This window comes from Dipodomys merriami, unplaced genomic scaffold (assembly GCF_024711535.1).
Source record: "Dipodomys merriami isolate MVZ:Mamm:240054 unplaced genomic scaffold, mDipMer1.0.p SCAF_33, whole genome shotgun sequence".
NCBI classification, from domain to species: Eukaryota; Metazoa; Chordata; class Mammalia; order Rodentia; family Heteromyidae; genus Dipodomys; species Dipodomys merriami.
Window position 1 is genome coordinate 7,339,419 of NW_027204826.1, and position 22,892 is coordinate 7,362,310.

The window sequence follows — 22,892 nt, forward strand, 5'->3', positions numbered from 1 at the left end:
CTCATGACTCACCCTATACCCCTCACTACTCAGGAAGATGAGATCTGAGGATTGCGTTCAAAGCCAGCTCAGGTAGGAAAGTCTGGAGAGTCTTATCTCCAATTAACCAGGAAAAAAGCTGGAAGTGGAGCTATGGCTCAAGGGGTAGAACACTAGCCCTGAGAACAAAAGCTCAGGGACAGCACCTGGGCCCTGAGTTCAAGCCCCAGAACCAGTATACACACATTAAAAACAAAGCAAAACAAAACAACAAAAAGAAAACCAACCACCCATCCATCCAAACAAACAAACAAAATCTACCCTCAAGAATGCATCAATTTGTGGCTTGAAATTTCCCAATAAGTGCTTATATAATTCGATACAATGATCAAAATAACTTTATGATAAAATAACATAATCTTAGATTTACACTAATACCACTACCTTGAGAGAATATTTCAGACACTCTTTCTGTCCAGTATTAACTTTTCACTATAAGGAAAGTTCTCTAGTCAAACTCCTTTAGAAAAAGTGCTCAAAAGAACTAACTCCAGAAGATACAGACTAGATTTAAAAAATTGCATTGATCTTCACAGTCTATGTTCTGTCTATAAAAATAAGTCACCACCTAGTTAAATATTAAGATTATCGAGGAACTTGTTCATGGAAAGCAACCCCAAGGTTTTCTCTTACCCATACATGCTACAACAAACACATATTTAGGCAGGCACTGGTAGCGTGCACCTATAATCTCAGCTACTCAGGAGGCTGTGATCTGAGGATCAAGGTTAATAGCTAGCACAGGCAGGAAAGCCAATGAAACTCTTATTGCTAATTAACCACCAAAAAATCCAGTAATGGAGTTGTGGCTCAAGGGGTAGAATACTAGCATTGAGCAAAAATTTCAGGGACAGTGCCCCCAGACCTTGAGTTCAAACCTCAGGATCAGCACAAATAAACAAATAAATAAACAAATAAACATGTTCAGTTAGAATAAATTAAGAAATCCAGGAGGCTCCTCACCTTTGTAGAACAGATCATAACAGTTCATACAATGGCCCAAAAACCCCAGCACCCTAATTTCTGTGGAAATAACATCGCTGCTGCCCAACTTAGTATCTGTCACAAGAATAACCCTGATGATGCAATGCTCCAATTTCTCCATGACTGTTTTCCTTTTATTCAAACCCTGAGTCTGTATACCATCCACCAAGCTATAGCCTCTTCCTTTGAGGAAAGGAAAGGAAATGCCTGGATACTCCGGTATCCAATGAGATGAACTGTGTGTAAAGTGATGAGATCCAGCCCATTTGGTGCATTCACACATCACCTTGACTCCTGTCGAAGCTGTCATAACAAAATCCCACAGCTAGACTGTTTTGCTTCTGGTGATCCCAGATACACACAACCCATCCAGGATACACTTCAACTACATTAAAAAAAATACTGCATTGTTACCTTTTCTTTGGAATATGACTTTGAGACTTGTAGCTGTATGTTTTGGATCAGTAACAGCGTTAGGTTCTCCTAATGAACTAACCACCTGCTATGTCAGAAAGCGTTCTCCAAAATGAGGCAGTGCATGGGTTATACCTTCTCAAACTATTAATGGCAAATTATTTCCCTAACACAGCTCATCTACGTGTAATAAATAGCTATTAAACACCTCCTGAGTGGGACATTTAGAAATCCACCAAAGACATGCTCCATGCATTCTCTAAAAGCAACATGACCAAACTTTCTTGAAAACATTGACTTCATGTGTAAAGAAAGAGCCATTTACAATCAAAACGCATTGACACTCGCTCTTCCCAATTACATTACGGCTTCCACAGCCCAGCAGGAAAGACAATTTGGTTTACTGAGTTCTTATTTCCATCATTCTCATGCTGGTAAGTTGACAGCAAAGCACCTGTTGATCTAAGATGTCCTTGGTTCCTCCTAGAGGGCAGCGCTGCATGCTGGGTAGCAGGGTCTTCTGTGCTCTGTGACCTCCTTTGACCTTCCCTAACACAGGTACATCAGCTCCTGAGAGGGGCGGAGCCCTGGCAGGCAGTTTCTCCTAGATTATACATAGTTGCTCTCACAATTCCTATTCCTTGTGCCCTGCTGGTAGCTCTGAGATACAAAGATGGAGGTTCAAAGCCAGCCCGAGCAGACAAATCCCTAAGACACTTATCTCCAACGAACCAATAAAGAGTCCAATGAACCAGTAAGAACCAGATCTCAAGTGACAGAGTGAGCCAGACAGACAGACAGATATCAGTGAGCCAGCCAGACAGACAGACAGAACAAAAAGCCAAGCAATAGCTTAAGACTGTGAGTTCAAGATCCAATACTGCAAATAAATACATAAACAGTCCTAGCTTATCACCAGTGGTTCTTGCCAGTAATCATTGCTACTCAGGATGCTAAGATCTGAGGACTGAGGTTTGAAGCCAGCCCTAGCAGGAAAGCCCCTGAGACTCTCATCTCCAATGAATCACCAGGAAAGCTGGAAATGGAGCTGTGGCTCAAATGTGAAGAGTAATACCCTTGAGCGCAAAAGTTCAGAGACAGTAATGAGGCCTTGAGTCCAAACCCTAGGACTGGTAATATATGTGTATATATATATATATATATATATATTTCTCTCTCTATATATATATATATATTTCTCTCTCTATATATATATATATTTCTATAGGTGCAAACTACCAGTGCCTGCCTGAATATGTGTTTGTTGTAGCATGTATGGGTAAGAGAAAACCTTGGGGCTGCTTTCCATGAACAAGTTCCTCAATAATCTTAATATTTAACTAGGTGGTGACTTATTTTTATAGACAGAACATAGACTGTGAAGATCAATGCAATTTTTTAAATCTAGTCTGTATCTTCTGGAGTTAGTTCTTTTGAGCACTTTTTCTAAAGGAGTTTCACTAGAGAACTCTCCTTATAGTCAAAAGTTAATACTGGACAGAAAGAGTGTCTGAAATATCCTCTCAAGGTAGTGGTATTAGTGTAAATCTAAGAGTATGTTATTTTATCATAAAGTTATTTTGATCATTGTATCAAATTATATAAGCACTTATTGGGAAATTTCAAGCCACAAATTGATACATTCTTGAGGGTAGATTTTGTTTGTTTGTTTGGATGGATGGGTGGTTGGTTTTCTTTTTGTTGTTTTGTTTTGCTTTGTTTTTAATGTGTGTGTACTGGTCCTGGGGCTTGAACTCAGGGCCCAGGTGCTGTCCCTGAGCTCTTGTGCTCAAATCCAAATTCAAAAAGAATGCTCTATCAGGCTGCAATTTTCAAAAAAAAAAAAATAGCTTTTTCTCCTCCTCCTCTCCCTCCTCTTCCTCTTCCTCCTCCCCCTCTCCCTCTTCTTCCTCTTTCCTCTCCTTCTCCTCCTCCCCCCTCTTCCTCCACTTTCTCCTTTTCTTCTTCCTCCTCCTCCTTGCCCTCCACCTCCTCTTCCACCTCCTCCTCCTCCTCCTCCTTCTTCTCCAAATTAATCACCTTGGGAGAATAATCTTGCTTCTTAAAATTCAGAAAAGCCTACAACTTTTCTCAGCCATCTCCAACCTCACAGCCACAGGGCCGACACCCCCCTATTTCATTTCCATAGCTCCAACTTGGCCCCAGCTGACACAGTCGCCAAAGAGTTAAAAGAAAGTGCCAATGTTTTAAAATTTTCACTCAAAATAGTGTCCCAGAGCAGAGCTATGCCTCAGCAAAATCTATCCGTGTCTCGCGCCCTGAGTTTCGGTTTGAGCTCCAATTGGCCTCTTCTGATAATAGGAATAATAATAGCGAGAATAATAACCAAGAATAACCCAATGGCCTCTTTAGGGAAGGGTGGGCTATTCATCTTCAACGTTCCTCGTCAGCATGCTGCTCTGTTCAAACCTCAGCGCTGCACTAGTCCCCAAATGACATTGACAGATGACCTCCCTGCCTCAGTTTCTGAAAGGTGTTGAAGGGGGGAAAAGTAGGCCCTCTGGGGAGATTGAAATGTACCTATATGTGTGTTGGGAAAAGAGGACTCTGGAGTTTTCCCAGTGCTGGCGCCTCAGTGGGTCTCATTGTAGTAGGGGCCTGCCCACCCAGTCCCAGATATTCAAGTTGGTTCCACATTTAATTAATTAATTAACTCATTAATTAATTCGCAAGTCCTGGGACTTGAACTCAGGGCCTGGGTGGTGTCCCTGAGTTGGTTTTTGCTCAAAGCTGGCACTCTATCACTTGAGCTCTAGCTCCACTAAAACCCCTTTTTGAAAAATTTTAATTTTTGGTTGTGGATAACTGGAGATGAAAGGGTCACAGACTTTCCTGCCTACCTGGCTTCAAACTGTGATCCTCGCATATCAGCTTTCTGAGAAGCTAGGATTACAAGTGTGAGTCACTGGGACCCAGCTCCAGGTTTGTTTGTTTATGTATTTATTTATTTAGCTAATCCTGGGGCTTGACCTCTAGGCCAGGGCACTGTTCCTCAGCTTCTTTTGCTCAAGGCTGCCTCTCTACCACGTGAGCCACAGCTCTGCCTCCAGCTTTTTCTATGTTAACTAGAGATACAGGTCTCACAGACTTTTCTGCCTAAACTGGCTGTGAACTTTGATCGTTGGATCTCATCCTCCTGAGTAGCTAGGATCACAGGCAGGAGCTGCCAGCACTCCATGTTTATTTTTAAAGCTTTGTAAAACTTGAGCAAATTGATGGCATTGTAAACAGCCACCCACAGCCACCAAAACACACAAAGTATCTCTAGAGTTTTTATATTTACTCCTCCAAAGAGTGCTGATTATTATGTCTTAGTATGGGGAACATTTTAAGAAAGCAAGAAAATGGAAAGACAGGGAAAAAAAAAAACCAGAAAATCGAAAAGTGTTGTTTTCTCCATAAAAGAGAAATCTAGGCTGCCATGACACTTACGTTACACTAATCACTAAGCACAAGAAAAACTAAACACAATGCTGACCTACAATGTAAATATACAAGAGGGTTCTGACCCAGGCCACTGATTGAGTAAAGTGTCTTTCAGGTTTCAGAGATCTATTCATCGCTCGCTCAGCACGTCGGCAATCTTGTTTCTCCTTGCTCATGCCCATCACCCAACTTCAAAATCTGCACCATGGCTTTTTTGTTCCTAAGAACTGGTTTGCAAAAGGTAAGCACCACCACCAGGCCCTTGTGGCTCACACCTGTAATCCTAGCTACTCCGGAGGCTGAGATCTGAGGATTATGTTTCCAAGGTGGCCTGGACAAGACAAATCCAAGAGACTCTTCATCTCTAACTAACCATCAAAAAGCTGGAAGTGAAGCTGTGGCTCAAGTGGTAGAGCTCCAGCCTTAAGAAAACAGCCTCGTGAGAGCAGGGAACTTTGACTTCAAAAGATTGCCACACACACATAAAAGACAAATACCATACAAAAATAAGTGCCAGAATTATAAAAGCTATAGCACGTCCCCTTCCTAGCAAAGTAATCTTCCCTTTGCCTGATTTCTTTGGTATACTCTCCCAAGATTTTTCTGCTTTGTGAGTTATACAGTATTTTTTTTTTTTTAGGCTTGGATGCATGAGAAATAGAAAATGTACTGTAAATCAAGCAAATGATGTCCTGGTGATTAGAATTACAGCAATTGCTGCCAAAGCTTTAGTTCTCCTTTCACTGACTTTCAGTGTTCACTTTACTTACGCAAGACGTGAGACACATACAAGTTTTCTGACCTCGTTTGTTGGTGCTGTATCTACGCTTGATGGATCTGACTCCTGGGATGTCAGAGAAATGCTGAGTACCTTCTAGTCATTCATTCTTTGGAGAAGACAGTAGAAATTATACATCTGCTTCCATCTTTAAGTCAGCGGCAGCCCAAGGTTTACCGGTTCCCTTAGACAGCCATATGAAGCTTGTTGGGGAGATTACTCAAAATAGCCAAACCCAGTATGAAAGGCACAGAGTGAGAGTGTTGTTGTTGCGTGTACCCTAGAGGGCAGTCCAGTCCACGGAACCCCGCACCACCTCTGCATTCCCTTTGGAGAAATCAAAGGGCCAACCAAAATCTGTGCAAATCACCCTCACCCTTGCTTATGTAGCCTGGTGTTCTCACGGATGGCTGACCCGGAGACTATAGGGGTGTGCCCAGAGTCTCTCTCAACCTAGTCCTAAGTTACTGTCATTTCCTTCACCTTTCTGCCCGTGTGAGGAGAGGCTCAGAAGAGTTACAATAGGTGAGGAGCGTCCTCCAACTTAACATGAAGTGGGGTCATTTGTATCTGTGTCTGTCCGGTTAGAGTACATGGAGAGAAATCTCTCCTCTTGGACATCTGTTCTCCTTTTAAGACGAACAGACTTCTGTGCCCTGTCGGACATAGAACTTTTGATGACAGTTAGAAGCAGCTGTCGTTTTGGTGATTAACTCCTGGAGAGGACCCTCTGTGAATCGGAGCGGCCCTCCTCACAAGGGAAAACGAAAATAAAACAGACAAACGACAGGACAAGACAAATTAACAAAGACAGTGCTGTTTTATCTTTGGAGTCTGAGGTCTCAGGGATCTTTGGGGGCATATCCCGGACGAGCCCCCACTAATATGTAATGCCAAGGTCGCAGCCCCCCCCCCATAAGAAGACCACTGAGAGTCAGACTCTACAGCTGTTTTATTTACACGGGCTGCAGCTTGGGCCTCGTCCTACACTCCGACACAGCGGAGCCTAGGAGGAAAGCCCCGAGCTAAGGATTTGCAGGTCTTATATAAGCACACAATCAATCAGATGTTTTGACTACCACCACGTGTTGCTTAGCAAAGCAACACGTGGTGGTCGCTGCCTCAAACTTTAACCTTTCACAGGGAGAAAGGATGTTCTAGGAAAAGCAGCATGTTCCTTCCCTTCTAGAATGGCAGGCCCAGGACAGGGAGGTCTTTTATGCTGGGAAGGCTCACCTGGTAGATGGCTCACCTACTTGCAAGGCAGGCAAGGCAAAGAAGAGGTTTAATGTGGCTAAGTTGAACCAGGCTATTAAGATCTCCAGCAGGGACTGATGGAGAGAGGCGTGCAAAGAAATCCATTCGGCTATCCTCAGTGCACTGCACACCCAGGAAGAAGAGCTTTATTGGTGGTTCCCCAAAACGAATCTTGCTAGGCACTGGTGGCCCATACTTGTAATCCCAGCTACTTAGGAGACTGAGATCTGAGGATCAAGGTTGGAAGCCAGCCTGGGAAGAAAAGTCTGAGAGACTCTTATCGCCCATGAAACAGCAAATAAATAAGTAAATAAATAAAAACAAACCCTGAAAGTGGAAGTATGGCTCAAGTGGTAGAGCACCAGCCTTGAGGGGAGAAAGCAAAGCAAAGAGTGTGAGGCACTGATCCCAGCTCCCACAATGGTGGCACACAAAATAAACAAACAAATACATCTTGCCTTATTTTGTTTGTTTCTCTGCACAGAAAACTGACTTTGGCTGGTGTTCCACAGTCAACAGGCTAAATATAAGCATCCTGTTCTCTTCCACTGCCTCTTCTGCCTCCAGCAAACAAAACTGATCATGAAACACAGACAATCCCCCCTGCCCCCAATGAGCCCCTAATTGGCAGCATTTCCTTCCTGAGACGCCTTGAAAAACTCCTCCCCAGTCAATATTCCCCAACGATGCTCAGACCATGAAAAGATGTGAATGAAGGGAGCCAGCGTCTGAATAAAATTCAGTCATAATGAACTTAACCTCAGACCACAAAATGCCACAGCGAGGGAGCTTGGCCAGCGTCCATTGCTTCCACCGCCCTTGATCTGGCATCTGGGTCGTAGCCAGGATGTTTGGAAAAGAAAATGAAAAGGATACTTTGCTGGCTGGGTGGAAAGGCGGGAACGAGGAGGTGATGAACCACTCCTCCCCCACCCCCCGCCATACATGCACCAAAGCTCCATTCACCAGGCTCGCTCATGGGTAAGACATGGTTCCCGTGAAAACTAAATAGTATCCTAGGATCTTAGCAGCAAAGCAAGCAAGCCAGGCCAACTTCACTCACTGGACATTCTTGAGCAATACTGGCAGGGAGCAAGTCTGCAGATTCATGGCAGAATTCCTGCACACACACACACACACACACACACACACACACACACACACACACACACACACACACACACATACATAAGCAATTAGGACCAACTTGAATCCATGAGGCTTTGCTTATGTGTTTGAGATTTAGATTATGCATATGTCTATACATGTACATGTATGTTAGTCAAGACTGATCTCATAACTGACTAGAATGCAAATCTACAACTAAGAGAGTAAAGAAATACGAGTTTACAACAAGAAATGTGGCTCACAGGTGAACAGTGGGATGCAGAATGCCTAGGTTTGATCCTCAGAGGAAGGAAGGAAGGAAGGAAGGAAGGAAGGAAGGAAGGAACGAAGGAACGAAGGAACGAAGGAACGAAGGAACAAAGGAACGAAGGAACGAAGGAAAGGAGGAAGGAAGGAAAGGAGGAAGGAAGGAAGGGAGGGAGAAAGGGAGGGAGAAAGGGGAGAGAGAAAGGGGAGGAAGGGAGAAAGGGGAGGGAGGGAGAAAGGGAGGGAGAGAGGAGTAAGAGAAGACCGGAAAGAAAAGAGGGAGAGAGGGAGGGGATAGTTGGAAATAAATTGGGAGAACAAAGAGGAAGGAATGAAGATCATTACTGATACTACAGGAAGCAGAGTTTTAAGCATTGATGGGGTCTGAAGGTGAGGGTGGACGGGTCGGGGTGGGGCCACACAATGGACATAAGCAGTTGCTGAGCGCACTGAAACATGGCGCCCACAGCTGGGATTGTCCTGGCAGTGTACAATGGCAGCACACCGGCCTCACTGGTAGACTGGCAGTGCTCAGTGGCCACCCACAGAGCCTCCTCTACAGCCCCAAGCAGCTCCCGCAGCGGTTCCTGGCGGAGCTTAGCATGACCAGAACAACTTTCTCAGGAGTCTTGAGATGTTGCAGGAAACTCTGTCCTACTTATTTACTAAACTATGCCAGTAACTTTCCCATTGATTTCAGGCTAAAATGATCATGCTTTAGGCAGATTGCACTGAGTGAAGTGACAGGGCGATATTGATTCTGCCTGCTCCTAATTTTTAATATGTGACTCTCAGACAATCTTAAGATTAAATCTTTGGCTTGCATTATATTTTGTTGGAGAGCCACTGATCTCTAAGAGATCGTATCTTAAAAAAGAAAAAGAAAAGAGAACAAGAAGTGTGAATTTGAACATGAAGACTTTGGGAAATGAAGAAGCCCTGATGGAGCTCAGAGAATACAAGAAAACTGTCCTCAAGGATGGAAAGCAAAGAAAAATGGTGGAAGACCAACACAGGGGCTAAATTCAACTCAGAGATGTCTTTGCTTTGGCCAGCAGTTTTAACCATCAAAGTGTTTCAATAATATATTTAATGCAAAATTTATTTAAAAAAAACAAAACAAAACTCCTGGAAGCTTTCCTATAGAATTTCAGACTCTGTTTTCTCTTTAAAAAAAAAAAAAAGGAAAAATTCTGCAAAAATCTTCTTTCTTGCATTCTATCAAAGCTGGATGTGGCCAGAGGTGCGAAGCAGCTACACAAACACACACACACACACACACACACACACACACATGTATACGTATATTTATTTAGAAATATATTTATGTTATAATAATGTAATTTGTATGATGTATTTATATGATGCTATAATATATTATATAATTATATTATATTATATTATATATAATTATTATATTACATATTATATAAAATATATATTATTTTTATTTATAAATATTTTATTTATAATTAAATAGTTAATATTATATATAGACTACATTATATATATGTGTATGTATGTATTGCATTTGGGCACTGTTTCCACCATTCCTTAGTGCCTAGAATTGAATGCTGGCTGGTGCTCATGGCTTTCAAAAATATCAGAAATCTCCAGCATGCATCTCACATCGTAGAGGAGTGAACAGTACAACAGCATGAATTTAAACCTCCAGTCGATGTGTTTAGTGTTACTTAGATTGATATGTTAGAAACAAAATTCTTTTTGAAAATGACGTGAAAGAGGTATCAAACCCAGGCAGAACATGATATGCTTAGACGAAGCTTCCTTAAATAAATTCCACCAGGAGAAGCATTGAGAAGATGGGGAGGGGAGGGGCAGAGGACATAGGTTCACACCTGGAATTCCAACTATTCGGGAGATAGAGATTGGGAAGATCGCAGATCTAGGTCAGCCTAGGTGCAGAATGAATGAATGAATAAATAAGCACTATGGCACAAGCTTATAATCCCAGTTGTAGGTGTTAGGAAACTTGTGCTGTTCTGGCCTAGCCCCAGGTAAAATTGTCACACCCTATCTGAAAAATAACCTATAAAGAAAAAGGGTTGTGTATATATGGTAGAACATTTGTATGTCAAGCAAAGGATACCAAGTTCAAACCCCAGTACCACCCTGTCCCTCCCTGCCCCCCCCCACAAAAGTTCCAAGGAGCAGGAATTCACATTAACAAATAACTGAACAATAAATGCGTACAAAATCTGCCCCACAAGACACACATTTCTCTGACTATCCATAAACACAGATGCTATTGAAAATGTAGTGGAGAACTTGGAGACTGTCAAAATTAAACAGTAGATTAAAGAAAAAAAAGAGAGAAAAGGAAAAGTCTAACCATGGAAAGAACTCACTGAAAAACAACATGTTCAACAGATGAATCGCAAGCCTATGAATCTATTGGCAGCAACAACAGAAATCAGCTGGCTTCAGGATAAACCCCACAGTGGTCGAATCATAGAAGCGTGTGTAATACCAAACTCACTTGCTGAGCACAAGGTAATTTTGGCTCAGTCAATCACTCTTACAGTAAATAAACAGAGAACCATAGGCGCCAAATGGATCTGTACTCAAGCCCAGCAAGTACCAGAACATTCTTGATGTCTGCAAACAGGCATGGACCATCTGTGCTATTAGCAAAGGATCTGAGTTTCCATGGAACTAATTAGCTGTTCCTTACATAAGATTTTTTTTTTTTACTCAGCCAAGATGATCACTGAAACAGTTTTCCATCTTATCTTTTCCTTCCTTCCTTCCTTCCTTCCTTCCTTCCTTCCTTCCTTCCTTCCTTCCTTCCTTCCTTCCTTGTCTTTCATTTCATAGCTACAAAACTTTTATTTATTGATTATTAATATATTTATTTTTATTTATTTGTTTATTGTCAGTTGTGGGGCTTGAACTCAGGGCCTGGGCATTGTCCCTGAGCCTCTCTGTGCTCAAGGTTAGCGCTCTACCACGTTGAGCCACAGCTCCACTTCTGGTTTTTGAGTGGTTCACTGGAGGTAAAAGTGTCATGGGGACTTTTCTGCCTGGGCTGGCTTCCAACTGTGATCCTCAGATCTCAGCCTCCTCCGTAGCTAGGATGACAGACATGAGCTACTGACACCCATCTGCATATCTTCAAGTAGTTGTATGTACAAAGGGTTTCAGTTCAGCATGTTGATTTGTGAGTACCATGCATCATGACTAGTATCACCCCTTGCCTCCTTCTCCCTATCTCTCCCAACCTCACCCAGCCCCTTAATTTACTTAGATATTAACTAAGTAAACATCTATACTGAATATTATGAGTATACTCACCTACCCTTCCTCTCTCCATTTATCTATTCCCCGTCCTCTCTGCTGACATCTTTCTTTTTCTTTTTCTTTTTGGCCAGTCCTGGGGCTTGAACTCAGGGCCTGGGCACTGTCCCTGAGCTCCTTTTGCTCAAGGCTAGCATTCTACCACTTGAGCCACAGGACCACTTGTGGCTTTTTGTGTTTATGTGCTGCTGTGGAATCCAACCCAGGGCTTCATGCATGCTGGGCAAGCACTCTACCACTAAGCCACATTCCCAGACCACATCTTTCTTTTTCTAATGCTAAAATAAATTTGAAAATGTGTTTATTCCTTGTTTTACAAAAAACAGAAAAGAAAAAACAAAAAAAATCTGCCTGAGATCTCATCAGATTTTTCCATTAACGGCAGTTTTAAAGAAAACCAATAACATTAATTGAATTCTTAGGAGCCATACATAATTTCTTGAGATTAGGCATACTGAATGGTGTGACATTGATCAAGATATATCATATCCATAAATTGCTCCATTCAATGACAACTCCTTTGTACAGCTACTTAAAAGATAATCAGAATATGCATTTAAATTGTAAATTTACACAATAAATTGTACATTCAAAAGATATATTTCCACATTGGGCAATGTGGAAATCTGTATAAGTAAGCAAATAAATTTAACATTTCCTTTTACAAGTCCCCTTATACCTAGTATTAAAGGTTGACTTTAAGAATTTATAGATGTTCTTTTGTTAGCTATGATCTCAATCACCAATAAAACATCAGAAGATAAAATGGCACAATAGTTCCATGTAGCAAATACACTTAAAAGGAGTATTTTCACCTTCCTATATAGAAGCTAAGTCATTTTGCCTGAAAATATTAAAGCCCCCAAACGCTATGAAAGAATCTTGCATACTTCTAAATAATTTGCTTAGCTCATTAATTATATAAAAGATCTTCCATAAATGAGCAGCCATAAATTTTGGGATCCTTCCATGTTTATGTTGTTCAAAGTTTCCTCCAAGTCACCTCCATTGTGAGAAGAGAATATAGGTAAATGAAAGTCTACAGTGAAAAAATAAATAAATATCCAGGTGGCCAATACCAAAACCATCATCAGATTTCTCTCTCTGGGCAGTGACCCCATCTCAACTAGATGATCAGTATCAGCACAGCATTCACGCCCCACCACAGACTCACAGCTCGAGAAGATCAGCGGGCAGGAATGCTCATCCATGGGGAAGTTGTGCAGCTGTAGCTGGCACTCCGCATTGATGGTAAGCCTGTGGAGAAGTCAAACATGTCTCTCAGAGTCAGTAGCAACATAGCCAGGGCTCTGGGCAAAGCCAAAGAGGCTGGGCGAGGTAGCAGGAGAGTTGAGGGGCAGTCATGGACACAGCACCCAGCCCTGGGTGCTCACTCTCAGCCACTTCGTTGTTGGCTCAGACAAAGCCAGGGGCTCTGAACTTTCAGTGGTAGAGAGAGCTTCTGGTGAGTACAACTCCAGCTGTGTCTGGAAGTACAAGCCAAGGCAGCCAGGAGGAAAACAAAGCAAAGCCACACAAAAGGAAACGTAACAACTCTTGTGGCATTGGTCCTTGTGTTCACGCGGTTTGGATGGAATCCTTTCTCTCTTTGAAACCGGGATGCTGGTCTAGAATAGGTGTGATGCCAAATCAAACGACTTGTTGGGGAGATTTCCTACTTGGATGGTTCCCTGCTCATTTTGCGTGCCAGAGGATAGCTCTAAGCAGGCTTTCTGCCTCCTTCCGGACCAGGTCCTCTGAATACCCACATTGTTGTTTGTGTTTCCAAAGTGGAAAAAGAAATCGTTAATATTAAGGAATGCAGTGTTTACTATTTAATATCATTTTGACTATATTTCTATGGGCCAGAGATGCTACGTAGACATTGCATGTGATCATTACCATTCCATTAGCATCCCATTTTTCAGATGGGAAAATAGGCTCATGGAGTTTGAATGACTTGTTTAGGGACATACAACTAGAATGCTCGTAGGGTGGGATTTGAATGGACACCAAGAAATGGAAATGAGAGGTTTATTTTCTTTTAATGTATTGTGTGAAGTTATTTCTTTTTTTCATTCATTTCCCCCCTCCACACCATTTGGTTTATCCCCTGTTGTGGTTGTTTTGGATTTTGGTACCCTGTGTCTTGTATATATACATTTATCTGATTTGGGGAAGAGAAGGGGAATAACAAAGGACAAAGGATGAACCAATGCAACAGTGATACTCAAAGACTCTATGTTGGGGGAAAGGGAGTCACGGGGGGGAGGGGGTAGTGGGAGGAAACGAGGGAGGGGGGAACATTGTTCGACAAGAAATGCACTTACTACTTGTGCCACTGTGACCCCTCTGAGCATCACCTTTACAATAAAATTTAATTAACAAAAATATGAATGCCCACAGTCTTGTCCAGAATGCTGTTTTTGGCCTTGTCTGCAAGAACCTAGAGCCTCAAACTGTAACACAGCAGAGGGTAACGGCTTGTTTGCTCATCCATCTCTAACCATTTCCCACCTCATCGTCATCCTGGGGCTCAACTCTTTTCCATGGCATTCTGAGTTCTAACGAGAGGTCTCAGTAAGGCCTGCTCCTTTTCCCAGCCCACAGGAACTTCGATGGACAACACGAACAGGTTCATGTGCAAAGGAAAAAGGCAGAAGTTAGCTGGAGGATCTCAGGCCCCAGATCAAGCCGCCAAGAGCAGAAGGGACTCTGGAGAGATTCCCTGCTGTCCTTTTCTCGCTGGGACCATCCTGGATCCCCACAAACATCCTCGGCTCTCCCATGTCTCACAAGGATGGCAGTTTGAGCTAGAAAAGTCTCCATGTATTCCTCAGGGCCGGCCTTAAAGGAATCTCTTTCCTTCCACTAAATGGTGTTGCCCAGGTTTTCGGCAGAAGCTCAGATTCCAGTCACGAAGGGGACAGTTTTGGGTGGAAACCCAGCATGCATGTGGATTTAGGTTCATATACATAGAAGAGCCAGGCCAGCAGGAGTGTGGCTGTGTGTTGGTGGCTGAGTGTTGAGATAGGGGTGAAGAGGAAAGGGAGGAAGAAGAATGAACAGAATGAGACACAGCCACAGGGCAGTGGGAGAGGGAAGCAGAGGAGGAAGGAAACCTGTGCCTCCAAAGGCAGGACCAGAGGCCATGGAGACAGAGGCTAGATGGGAGAAGAGCATCCTGTGGAATTTCTGCACTGTCAGGTAAGTCCACTGGAGGGTGCTGCCCTGATCCCAGGGCTGGTGGAGGTCAGTTTATTACCAGGGTGCCCTGGCATCTTAGGCTCAGACAGCACAGACGGAACTGTCTGGTTGTGTGGACAAGGTGAGAGTTTGACTAAGGTCAAACTCCAGTCAAACTTATCTCCTCCAGTGCCTCTGGTATGGACTCTGAAGAAATACAGTTTCTCTCGTCTCCTGCAGGACATCTATATTTTATTGAGTGGGCCCTGGAGTTGATCACATAAAAGCTGATATTCACAAGGCAATTTCCAGCAGCAACGGGTTCGGATGAGAGATCAACTTTATGCCCTTATTTATGATTATTATTTATTTTTATTTGTTGCTAGTCCTGGGGGCTTGAACTCGGGGCCTGGGCACTGTCCCTGAGCTTCTTTTGCTCAAGGCTAGCACTCTACCACTTCAGCCACAGCACCACTTCCGGCTTTTTCTGTGTATGAGGAATTGAACCCAGGGCTGTATGCATGCTAGGTAAGCACTCTACCACTAAGCCACATTCCCAGCCCCTATGCAAGGTAATGAATACATTTCTTATTGAGCATTGTTGCCTCCTCCTTTGTTTTTCCCTACCATCCCTTCCCTCTTACCTCCAAAACTACACCCCCTGTGCCCCTGCCCATCCCCCAACTAACTTGTAAAGTTCGTGTTTCAGCATAGCGTCTTGTACATCTCATTGTTGCAATGGGTCCGCCTGTATTCTTATTTAAGCATTTTGTTTTTCCCTTTTCCTCCCCAAATTAGACCAGCATCAAATACAGTGAAAACAGGGGTTATACCATGGAAAAGGAACATACAAAGCAACAAATAAGTTACATGGTACATTATAAATATGTTAGAAACAATAGCAAGAAAGAAAAAAAACACTTGTGTCCCTATCTTGGGGTTCATTTTGCTTAACATCATCTTATCTGGTCACATGTACATAGTTTTTGACCTTTTCTGCTTTTCCTAGACATATATTAGTTATTGCAAATAAGGGAAACCATGGGACCTATGTTTCTCTGGGCCTGGCTTACTTCACTTAATATAATGTTTTCTAAGTCTTTCCATTTCCTAACAAATGGGGTAATGCCATTCTTTCTGATGGAGGCACAGAATTCCATTGTATATATACCACATTTTCTTGATCCATTCATCTACTGAGGGGCATCTGGGTTGGTTCCATATCTTAGCTATGGTAAATAATGCTGCAATAAACATAGTCGTGCTGGTAGCTTTAGTGTGGCCTTGTTTGTGATCATTTGGGTAAATGCCCAAAAGTGGGATTGATAGGGGAGCTCTATGTGGAGTCTATTGAGGAACCTCCATACTGCTTTCCAAAGTGGGTGAACAAATTTACACTCCCACCAACAATGCAGTAGGGTTCTCTTCTGCCTTCTGCCTTTAGTTTTATATCCATGGCCTTTGTACCAACTTGGTGAGCAGGATGCCATAGTTATGTCAAATGTGAGAAAGAACAGAAATTAAAATGTGAGAAATGGGGCCTCCTCCCAGAAATGATTCAAATTAAGGATTTAAACTGAAATGAGATTTGATTTTAAAAAAACTAACGAAATCAGACTCTAAGTGATGAAAGATTCATACGGCTTGATGGGAGGAGGAGTTATTCCAGTGTTCAATAGCACAGTCGGAGTAAGGCCAATCCATGATTTATGATCCATTTCAAAATACATGTAAGTACAAAAATACCTAATAAAAGCTTTCAGATGCACAGAGATGATAAATTTTGGAAGAGCTGGAAATGTTAATTACATGGATTTGATCAATGCACAGGATGTGCATGTATCAACTGTGTCATCCTATCCCTCAGAAATATGTACAAACATGATGTGGCCATGAATAAATGAATGTCTGAGAGATCCACAGAGCATCTTACCGCAAGGTGTAGAGGATTTTCCCGTCATTCCAAATGCGAAGAAGCTGATTGGGTGTGGTGATCCAGTGGGCCTCGGCCGTTTTGGAATTACGGAAGATGGTGTCTGGGATCCATATCATGCCCACCATGTTGCTATTCAGGGTAAGGATTTTCATCGTGCTGTTGAACCGAAGACGACTGTCAGTCCAGGTCTGAGCGAAAAAGATGTCAATTTGGTATTCCTGGAACAGAGCAAAAGAGAGAGAGAAAGCAATTTGTATGAGAGGACTGTATATAGATGTTTGTTTCTTTGTTTGAAATTCACTTTTCCCCTGTGTTGATATCCTCTCCCCCTCAATACTGAATTGGTGTTTATCTTACAGTGTTTGGCTTACCCTAGTAGCATTCAATGACGGATAACCAATATGGGACACGACATTGGTTTTTATAAATTCCTTAAATTACTGCCCATATATCAAGTATGATGAGGTGTGGAAAGAGACAAAAGAATATATATCAGAATGCGGATGGAAAAGATAGGTTCCCAAGCCCAAACTTCTGACAGAACCTGTGTTATCATAAAATGAGGGAACAAATATAAGTGTGTAAAGCTCAAAGGAAATGATGAAATGAAAACCTTTAGAGCCTAATATAGAGCCCGTGATCCATAGTTAACTCATATAATAGCTCCTTAATAATTCATAATGATAATTCATATAATAATAACAATGCATTTATTACTCAGGATGGTTCTCCACTGAAAATTTTAAACAAAAGGAAAAGAAATAGCAACTACTTAGAGCTATGGAGAACAGCTCTCCAAAAACAGCCTGACTGCAACAGAAGACTGAAAGGAAACAGGTTACAGAGACAAAGATACAGTATAGGGTGCAATTCTAAGATTCACAGGACCAGTTAAATATCACTGGCCAGGCACCAGTGGCTCACGCCTGTAATCCTAGCTACTCAGGAGGCTGAGAGCTGAGGATCATGGTTTGAAGGAATTAAAATATAACTTAATTAATTATGAAATTAATTCTTATTATTTATTTATTTATTTATTTATGTGAATTTATTTTACGTATGTGAAATTTATTTAGGTGAATTAAAGGTATGTAGGACTGCTAACTCCTTCCATTAATACTGGTTTATTAGGTTAAAGAAGAAGAGGATGAGAAGATTCTTTCCAAGTATGGCTATCCCTCACCCCCATCAGATATCAAAGTTCTAAACACATACTCACTGTCAAGGCCCTGTAGGATACATTCTGGAAAGAATTTTAAACTGTTCAAAACGTTTTTTTTCACCACTCTGTTTGATCTGAATATTTTACAAGGAAACCGAAACTTGGAACAGGAATTTTATCAGTTACTCAACATGTGGGTACTTAGAGCACAAGTTCAAAAAACTTGCAAAGGAATCTTTTTAGTGAAATGACCAGTAAGAAGCTCTCCTTTTTGCATTTTTCTGTTCTGATCATCTTTCATTTCCCATTCCAATTAAGAAACTATTTATATCTCTTCTTTGTAACACTATTTTAAAATGCAGATTCACAACCAGGTGTTTATGGTTCATGCCTGTTATCCCAACTGCTTGGGAGGCTGAGATCTGAGAATCTGGGGTTCAAAGCAGACCAATCCAAGAGTGAATTATCTCCACTTAACCAGGAAAAAAAATCAGAAAGTGGAGGAGTGGCATAAGTGGTAGAGCACCAGCCTTGAGTGAAAAAGCCAAGCAAGAACAGGAGACCCTGATCTGAAGCCCCAGAACTGGTACCAAAATTAAAAAAAGAAAGAAAGAAAGAAAGAAAGCTGATTTGCATTTGTATCCCAAGACATGATGGATTACCTAAAATTCTTCCTGAGATGCAAGTGCATTCTGTAGCAGGCATCTGAAATACCAAGACAGAAGGGAAAAAACATCCCTTGTGGTTGGCAAAGTCAGGCTTCACAGCACAAGTAACCTAACACAGGGACTGAGTTCCAGCTGCTCTAACTTCTATGGTCAAAGTCCACTTCCCAGTGTGGCTGATGGAATGCTGAGATCTTAGAATCTGTGAGGGAAAGAAGCTCAGAGAACAGTCACCCACCACTTCCACTCTATGTACAAACTGATAAACAGATGGACATCTTTTTATCAGTCCCTGTTTCCTCTTTTGTAGCACCCAGTCTGATGAAAGTTGAAAAACTGAGCACCCTTTCAACTTGTAAATAACATTTAGTTATATATATATATATATATATATAGTGTGTGTGTGTGTGTGTGTGTGTGTGTGTGTGTGTGTGTTTCTTTTAGTACCAGTCCTAGGCTTTGAATCCAGGGACTGGGTAATTTTCCTCAAGGCTAATACTGTTAGCACTTAAGCCACAGCTCCACTTCTAGCTTTTTTCTTTCTTTCTTTTTGGTGGTTACTTGGAGAGAGAAAAGTTTTATGAACTTTGCTTCTAACCATGATCCTCAATTCTCAGCTTCCTGGGTAGCTTGAGTGACAGGTGTGAGCCATCGGCGCTTGGCTATTTTGTCTTTCTCTAAATCCTTGCCTACACGTATAGCCTTTTCAACGTTGAAACTAATTTACTTGTTTCCTTCTTTCTGTGTCTTTCTTCTTCAAGAATATGACAGAACAGCTTCACAAGTTCCATCTTCTACTATAGGAGAGGATTTTCATGGGTTTGAATTCTGCAGGAAGTATTTAGTAATGATCCATAAAGCTGTTTCTATGGCTCACAGAGTCAGTACTTGGAATTTCTGATTTCCTTTAGCCTAGGAGAATATGCGGTGAAGGTCTAGGCTCAGGGTGAGCAGCCTACTCCTCTTTATTCTGAAATCCTGCCACAGACTCCAACTTCAGTGGGTGTACAACGTGTTCAGGAGGTGGCTGTGTTATTGTATCTACAGTTGACTAACTGTTGGAGAAACACTTCCCACCCACAGAGAAATATTTTCCTTTCTCCCATAAACTTTCTTTGTAATGGCATTAATCATCCTTCCTTTCTGCAGAAGAAGAAACACCATCTTCCTGTGACTGCCTAAAAATAAACAGTTGTAGCTAATTCATAAATGGCAGTGAAATGGATGTGTCAGAAATACTAATAAATGTAGCAGGTAAAAATTCTTTGGAATCTTCCCTGATCTAAGCCTTTGAGTTGGTGGAAGGCCCCTGCTTGGCATTTGTTTTCATAATTGGAGGCTTAATGATTTCTAAATTAGCCATGAATTACTGGGCTGTGTGGGGCAACTTGACAAAACAGAAGAAAAAGTATGCTTCTTAATAATATCCATCTGTAAGCCCTAAAACAGCAGCAACAACAACAACAAAACCCTCAAAAGTTGCCAGGTACCTCTGGCTCATGTCTGTCATCCTAGCTACTCAGGAAGCTGAGATCTGAAGATTATGGGTTAAAACCAGCCTGGGCAGGAAAGTCAGTGAGACTCTCGTCTACAATTAATCACCAAAAATTTTAGCTGCAAGTGAAGCTATAGCTCAAGTGGTAGAGTACTAGCCTTGAGCACAAAAGCTCAGGGACAGTGCCCAGACCCTGACTTTGAGCCTCAGGACTGGCACACACACACACACACACACACACACACACACACACACACACACGTTATTTCCACCTACTTTTTTCCCTCCTTTCCCAATAAAGGCCAGTTGATTATATAAAAAATGAGAGATTATTTTTGATGATGGCCATTCTAACTGGGGTGAGAAATGGCACCGGTGGCTCACGCCTGACATCTGAAGATTGTGGTTTGAAGCCAGCCTAGGCAGGAAAGTCTGTGAGATTCTTAATCTCCAATTAATCACCTGGAGTAGTTTAGAGCAAAAGACATTGCAGGGACTGTGCTCAGGCCCTGAGTTCAAACCCCCTGACAAAACATTAAAAAAAAAAAAAGCAAATGATAGATCACCAGTCATGAACAAAAAACGCTAAAGGACAGTGCCTAGGTTCTGAATTCAAGCTCCAGTACTCCAATACTGTACAAACTCAGAGATTAGGGTTAGCAAGGGAGATTCTTATAAAAACAGTGACCCCCTCATAAGGGGACATTTGTGAGGCTTTGTTAATCATGGTGTAGCTAAAAATTTCAATCTTCACAAATATCCAGGAAAAGCTCTTAAGCCATAAACTGAATGTTTTAAAAAATGGTACACGTACCTGGTCAGGTTCAGGCCTGTACTCCTAGCTACTCAGGAGGCTGAGAACAGAGGATCACAAATCAAAGCCTGGGCAGGAATGTCTGTGAGACACTCATCTCCAATTTTTCACCAAAAAGCTGGAAGTGGAGTTGTGGCTCAAGTGGTAAATGGCTAGCCTCGAGCAAAAGAGCTAAGAGACTGTGCCCTGGCCTTAAGTACAAGTCCCAGTACTGGTACAAAAGAAAAAAGAAAGGAAAAAGAAGAAAGGAAAGAAGGAGAAGAAGGAGAAGGTGAAGAAGGAGAAGGAGGAGAAGGAGAAGGAGAAGGAGGAGGAGGAGGAGAAGCAGAAGAAGAGGAGGAGGAGGAGGAGGAGAAGGAACAGGAAGAGGAGGAGGAGATGGAGAAAGAAAGAAAGAAAGAAAGAAAGAAAGAAAGAAAGAAAGAAAGAAAGAAAGAAAGAAAGAAAGAAAGAAAGAAAGGAAGGAAGGAAGGAAGAAAGAAAAAAGGAAGATAGGAAGAAGAAGGGAGGAAGGAAGAAGGGAAAGAAGGAAGGAAAGAAGGAAGAGGAAGGAAGAACAAGAGGATAAAAGCAAACTAAGTCCACCACTTCATCACATAAACTAGTAGAGACAAAAAAAAAAAATCATCAATCGCAGCCTGCATGGAACATATAGGTCATGACCCATGAGCCTCAAATGAACCACATTTCCCAGCACTCAGGAGATCAGCTGTCTCTTCTTCCACTTATTAAAACCTGTGGATTCAATACTGGATTAGAATTCTACGACTTTCAAAGCATGAATCACTGGGCATCCGGGGATGTACACCTGTCACCCTGGCTACTCAGGAGCCACAGATACGAGGATCCAGGCTTGAAGCTAGCCTGTAAGAAAAGTCCTTGAGATTCTTACTTCCAATTAACCAACCAGAAAACAGAACTAGGGACACTAAGGTTCAAGTGGTAGAGTGCCAGTCTAGACTAAGGGACAGTGTCCAGGCCCAGAGTTCAAGTCCCTAGTACCAAATAATTCACACACACACACACACACACAGAGGCATGGATTTTTGTTTTACAAGTTCTTGTGTTCTTACTTCATGTAAGGTGTTAACTTGTTTAATCTACCCATCAACCCTGTGAGGTAGCTTTCCAAATCTGTCTATACGAAGATGATGGCAAGAGAGAAAGCACCTTCCCTTCAACCAGAAGTCAGCTGAACCATTTTCCCATCCTTAATTTTTGCCAAAAATAGAATGTAATTAGAAAGCAGAAATGGAGAGTGTCATTTACAATTATCATAGCGGAATAATATCCATTGGAGATGTCTAGGTACATTCCACAAATATTTCCAACAACCTACAGATTTCTGTTTGGGAACGAGCAATGCTGTATACCTAACTAAAGGCAGAATGTAAGTGTTTTCAAAGATGGGAACTGAAAAAGAGCAGACTTTGAGGTCGGGCCCATGGTGCACACCTGTAATCCCATACAATCCGGAGGCAGAAATCAGACGGAGTGTGATTCAAGGCCAGCTGTGACAAAAAATTAAGAAGACCTCATCTCAATCGGTAAACTAGTTACGGTGGTACACACCTGAGATCCCAGCTACACAAGAAGCCACAAGTCTTAGGCTAGTCCGAGGCAAAAATGCAAGACCTTAATTGAAAAATAACTACTAAAGCCTAAAAGGATTGGGAACGTGGTTCAGGTGGTGGAATACAGACCTATGAAGTCCACACATAAGAAAACAATGATGGGACATTTTGAAAAATAAAACTCAGATTAAATATACATCCTTATGGTGACACACAGACTCTATAAAGACCACCATATAAATCTAAGAACACATTGCATTTTAATTTTTGCAAAGTATCGACATCTGTATAATGAATATAGCTTACAAAAATGGTAAATATTAGCCAGGCACTGGTGGCTCACTCATCCTGTAATCTTAGCTCTTCAGGAAGCTGTGATCTGAGACTCTTACTTTACTGCTAGCCCAGGCAGACAAATCTTGGGAGATTGTTCAATTAACCCACAAAAA

General features: G+C 41.9%; 1 protein-coding gene across 1 annotated transcript in view; it reads right to left on the bottom strand.

Annotated features, from left to right (window-relative positions):
* Gabrg3 (gamma-aminobutyric acid type A receptor subunit gamma3) overlaps positions 1–22,892 on the bottom strand; it is a 338,270-nt gene that overhangs the window by 120,549 nt on the left and 194,829 nt on the right. The window contains exons 4-5 of the mRNA XM_070043065.1: positions 16,731–16,951; positions 12,786–12,868 (exon numbers count right to left, since the gene is read on the bottom strand). Of these exons, the coding sequence (XP_069899166.1) occupies positions 12,786–12,868; positions 16,731–16,951 (304 nt within the window). The remainder of the gene's footprint in view (positions 1–12,785; positions 12,869–16,730; positions 16,952–22,892) is intronic.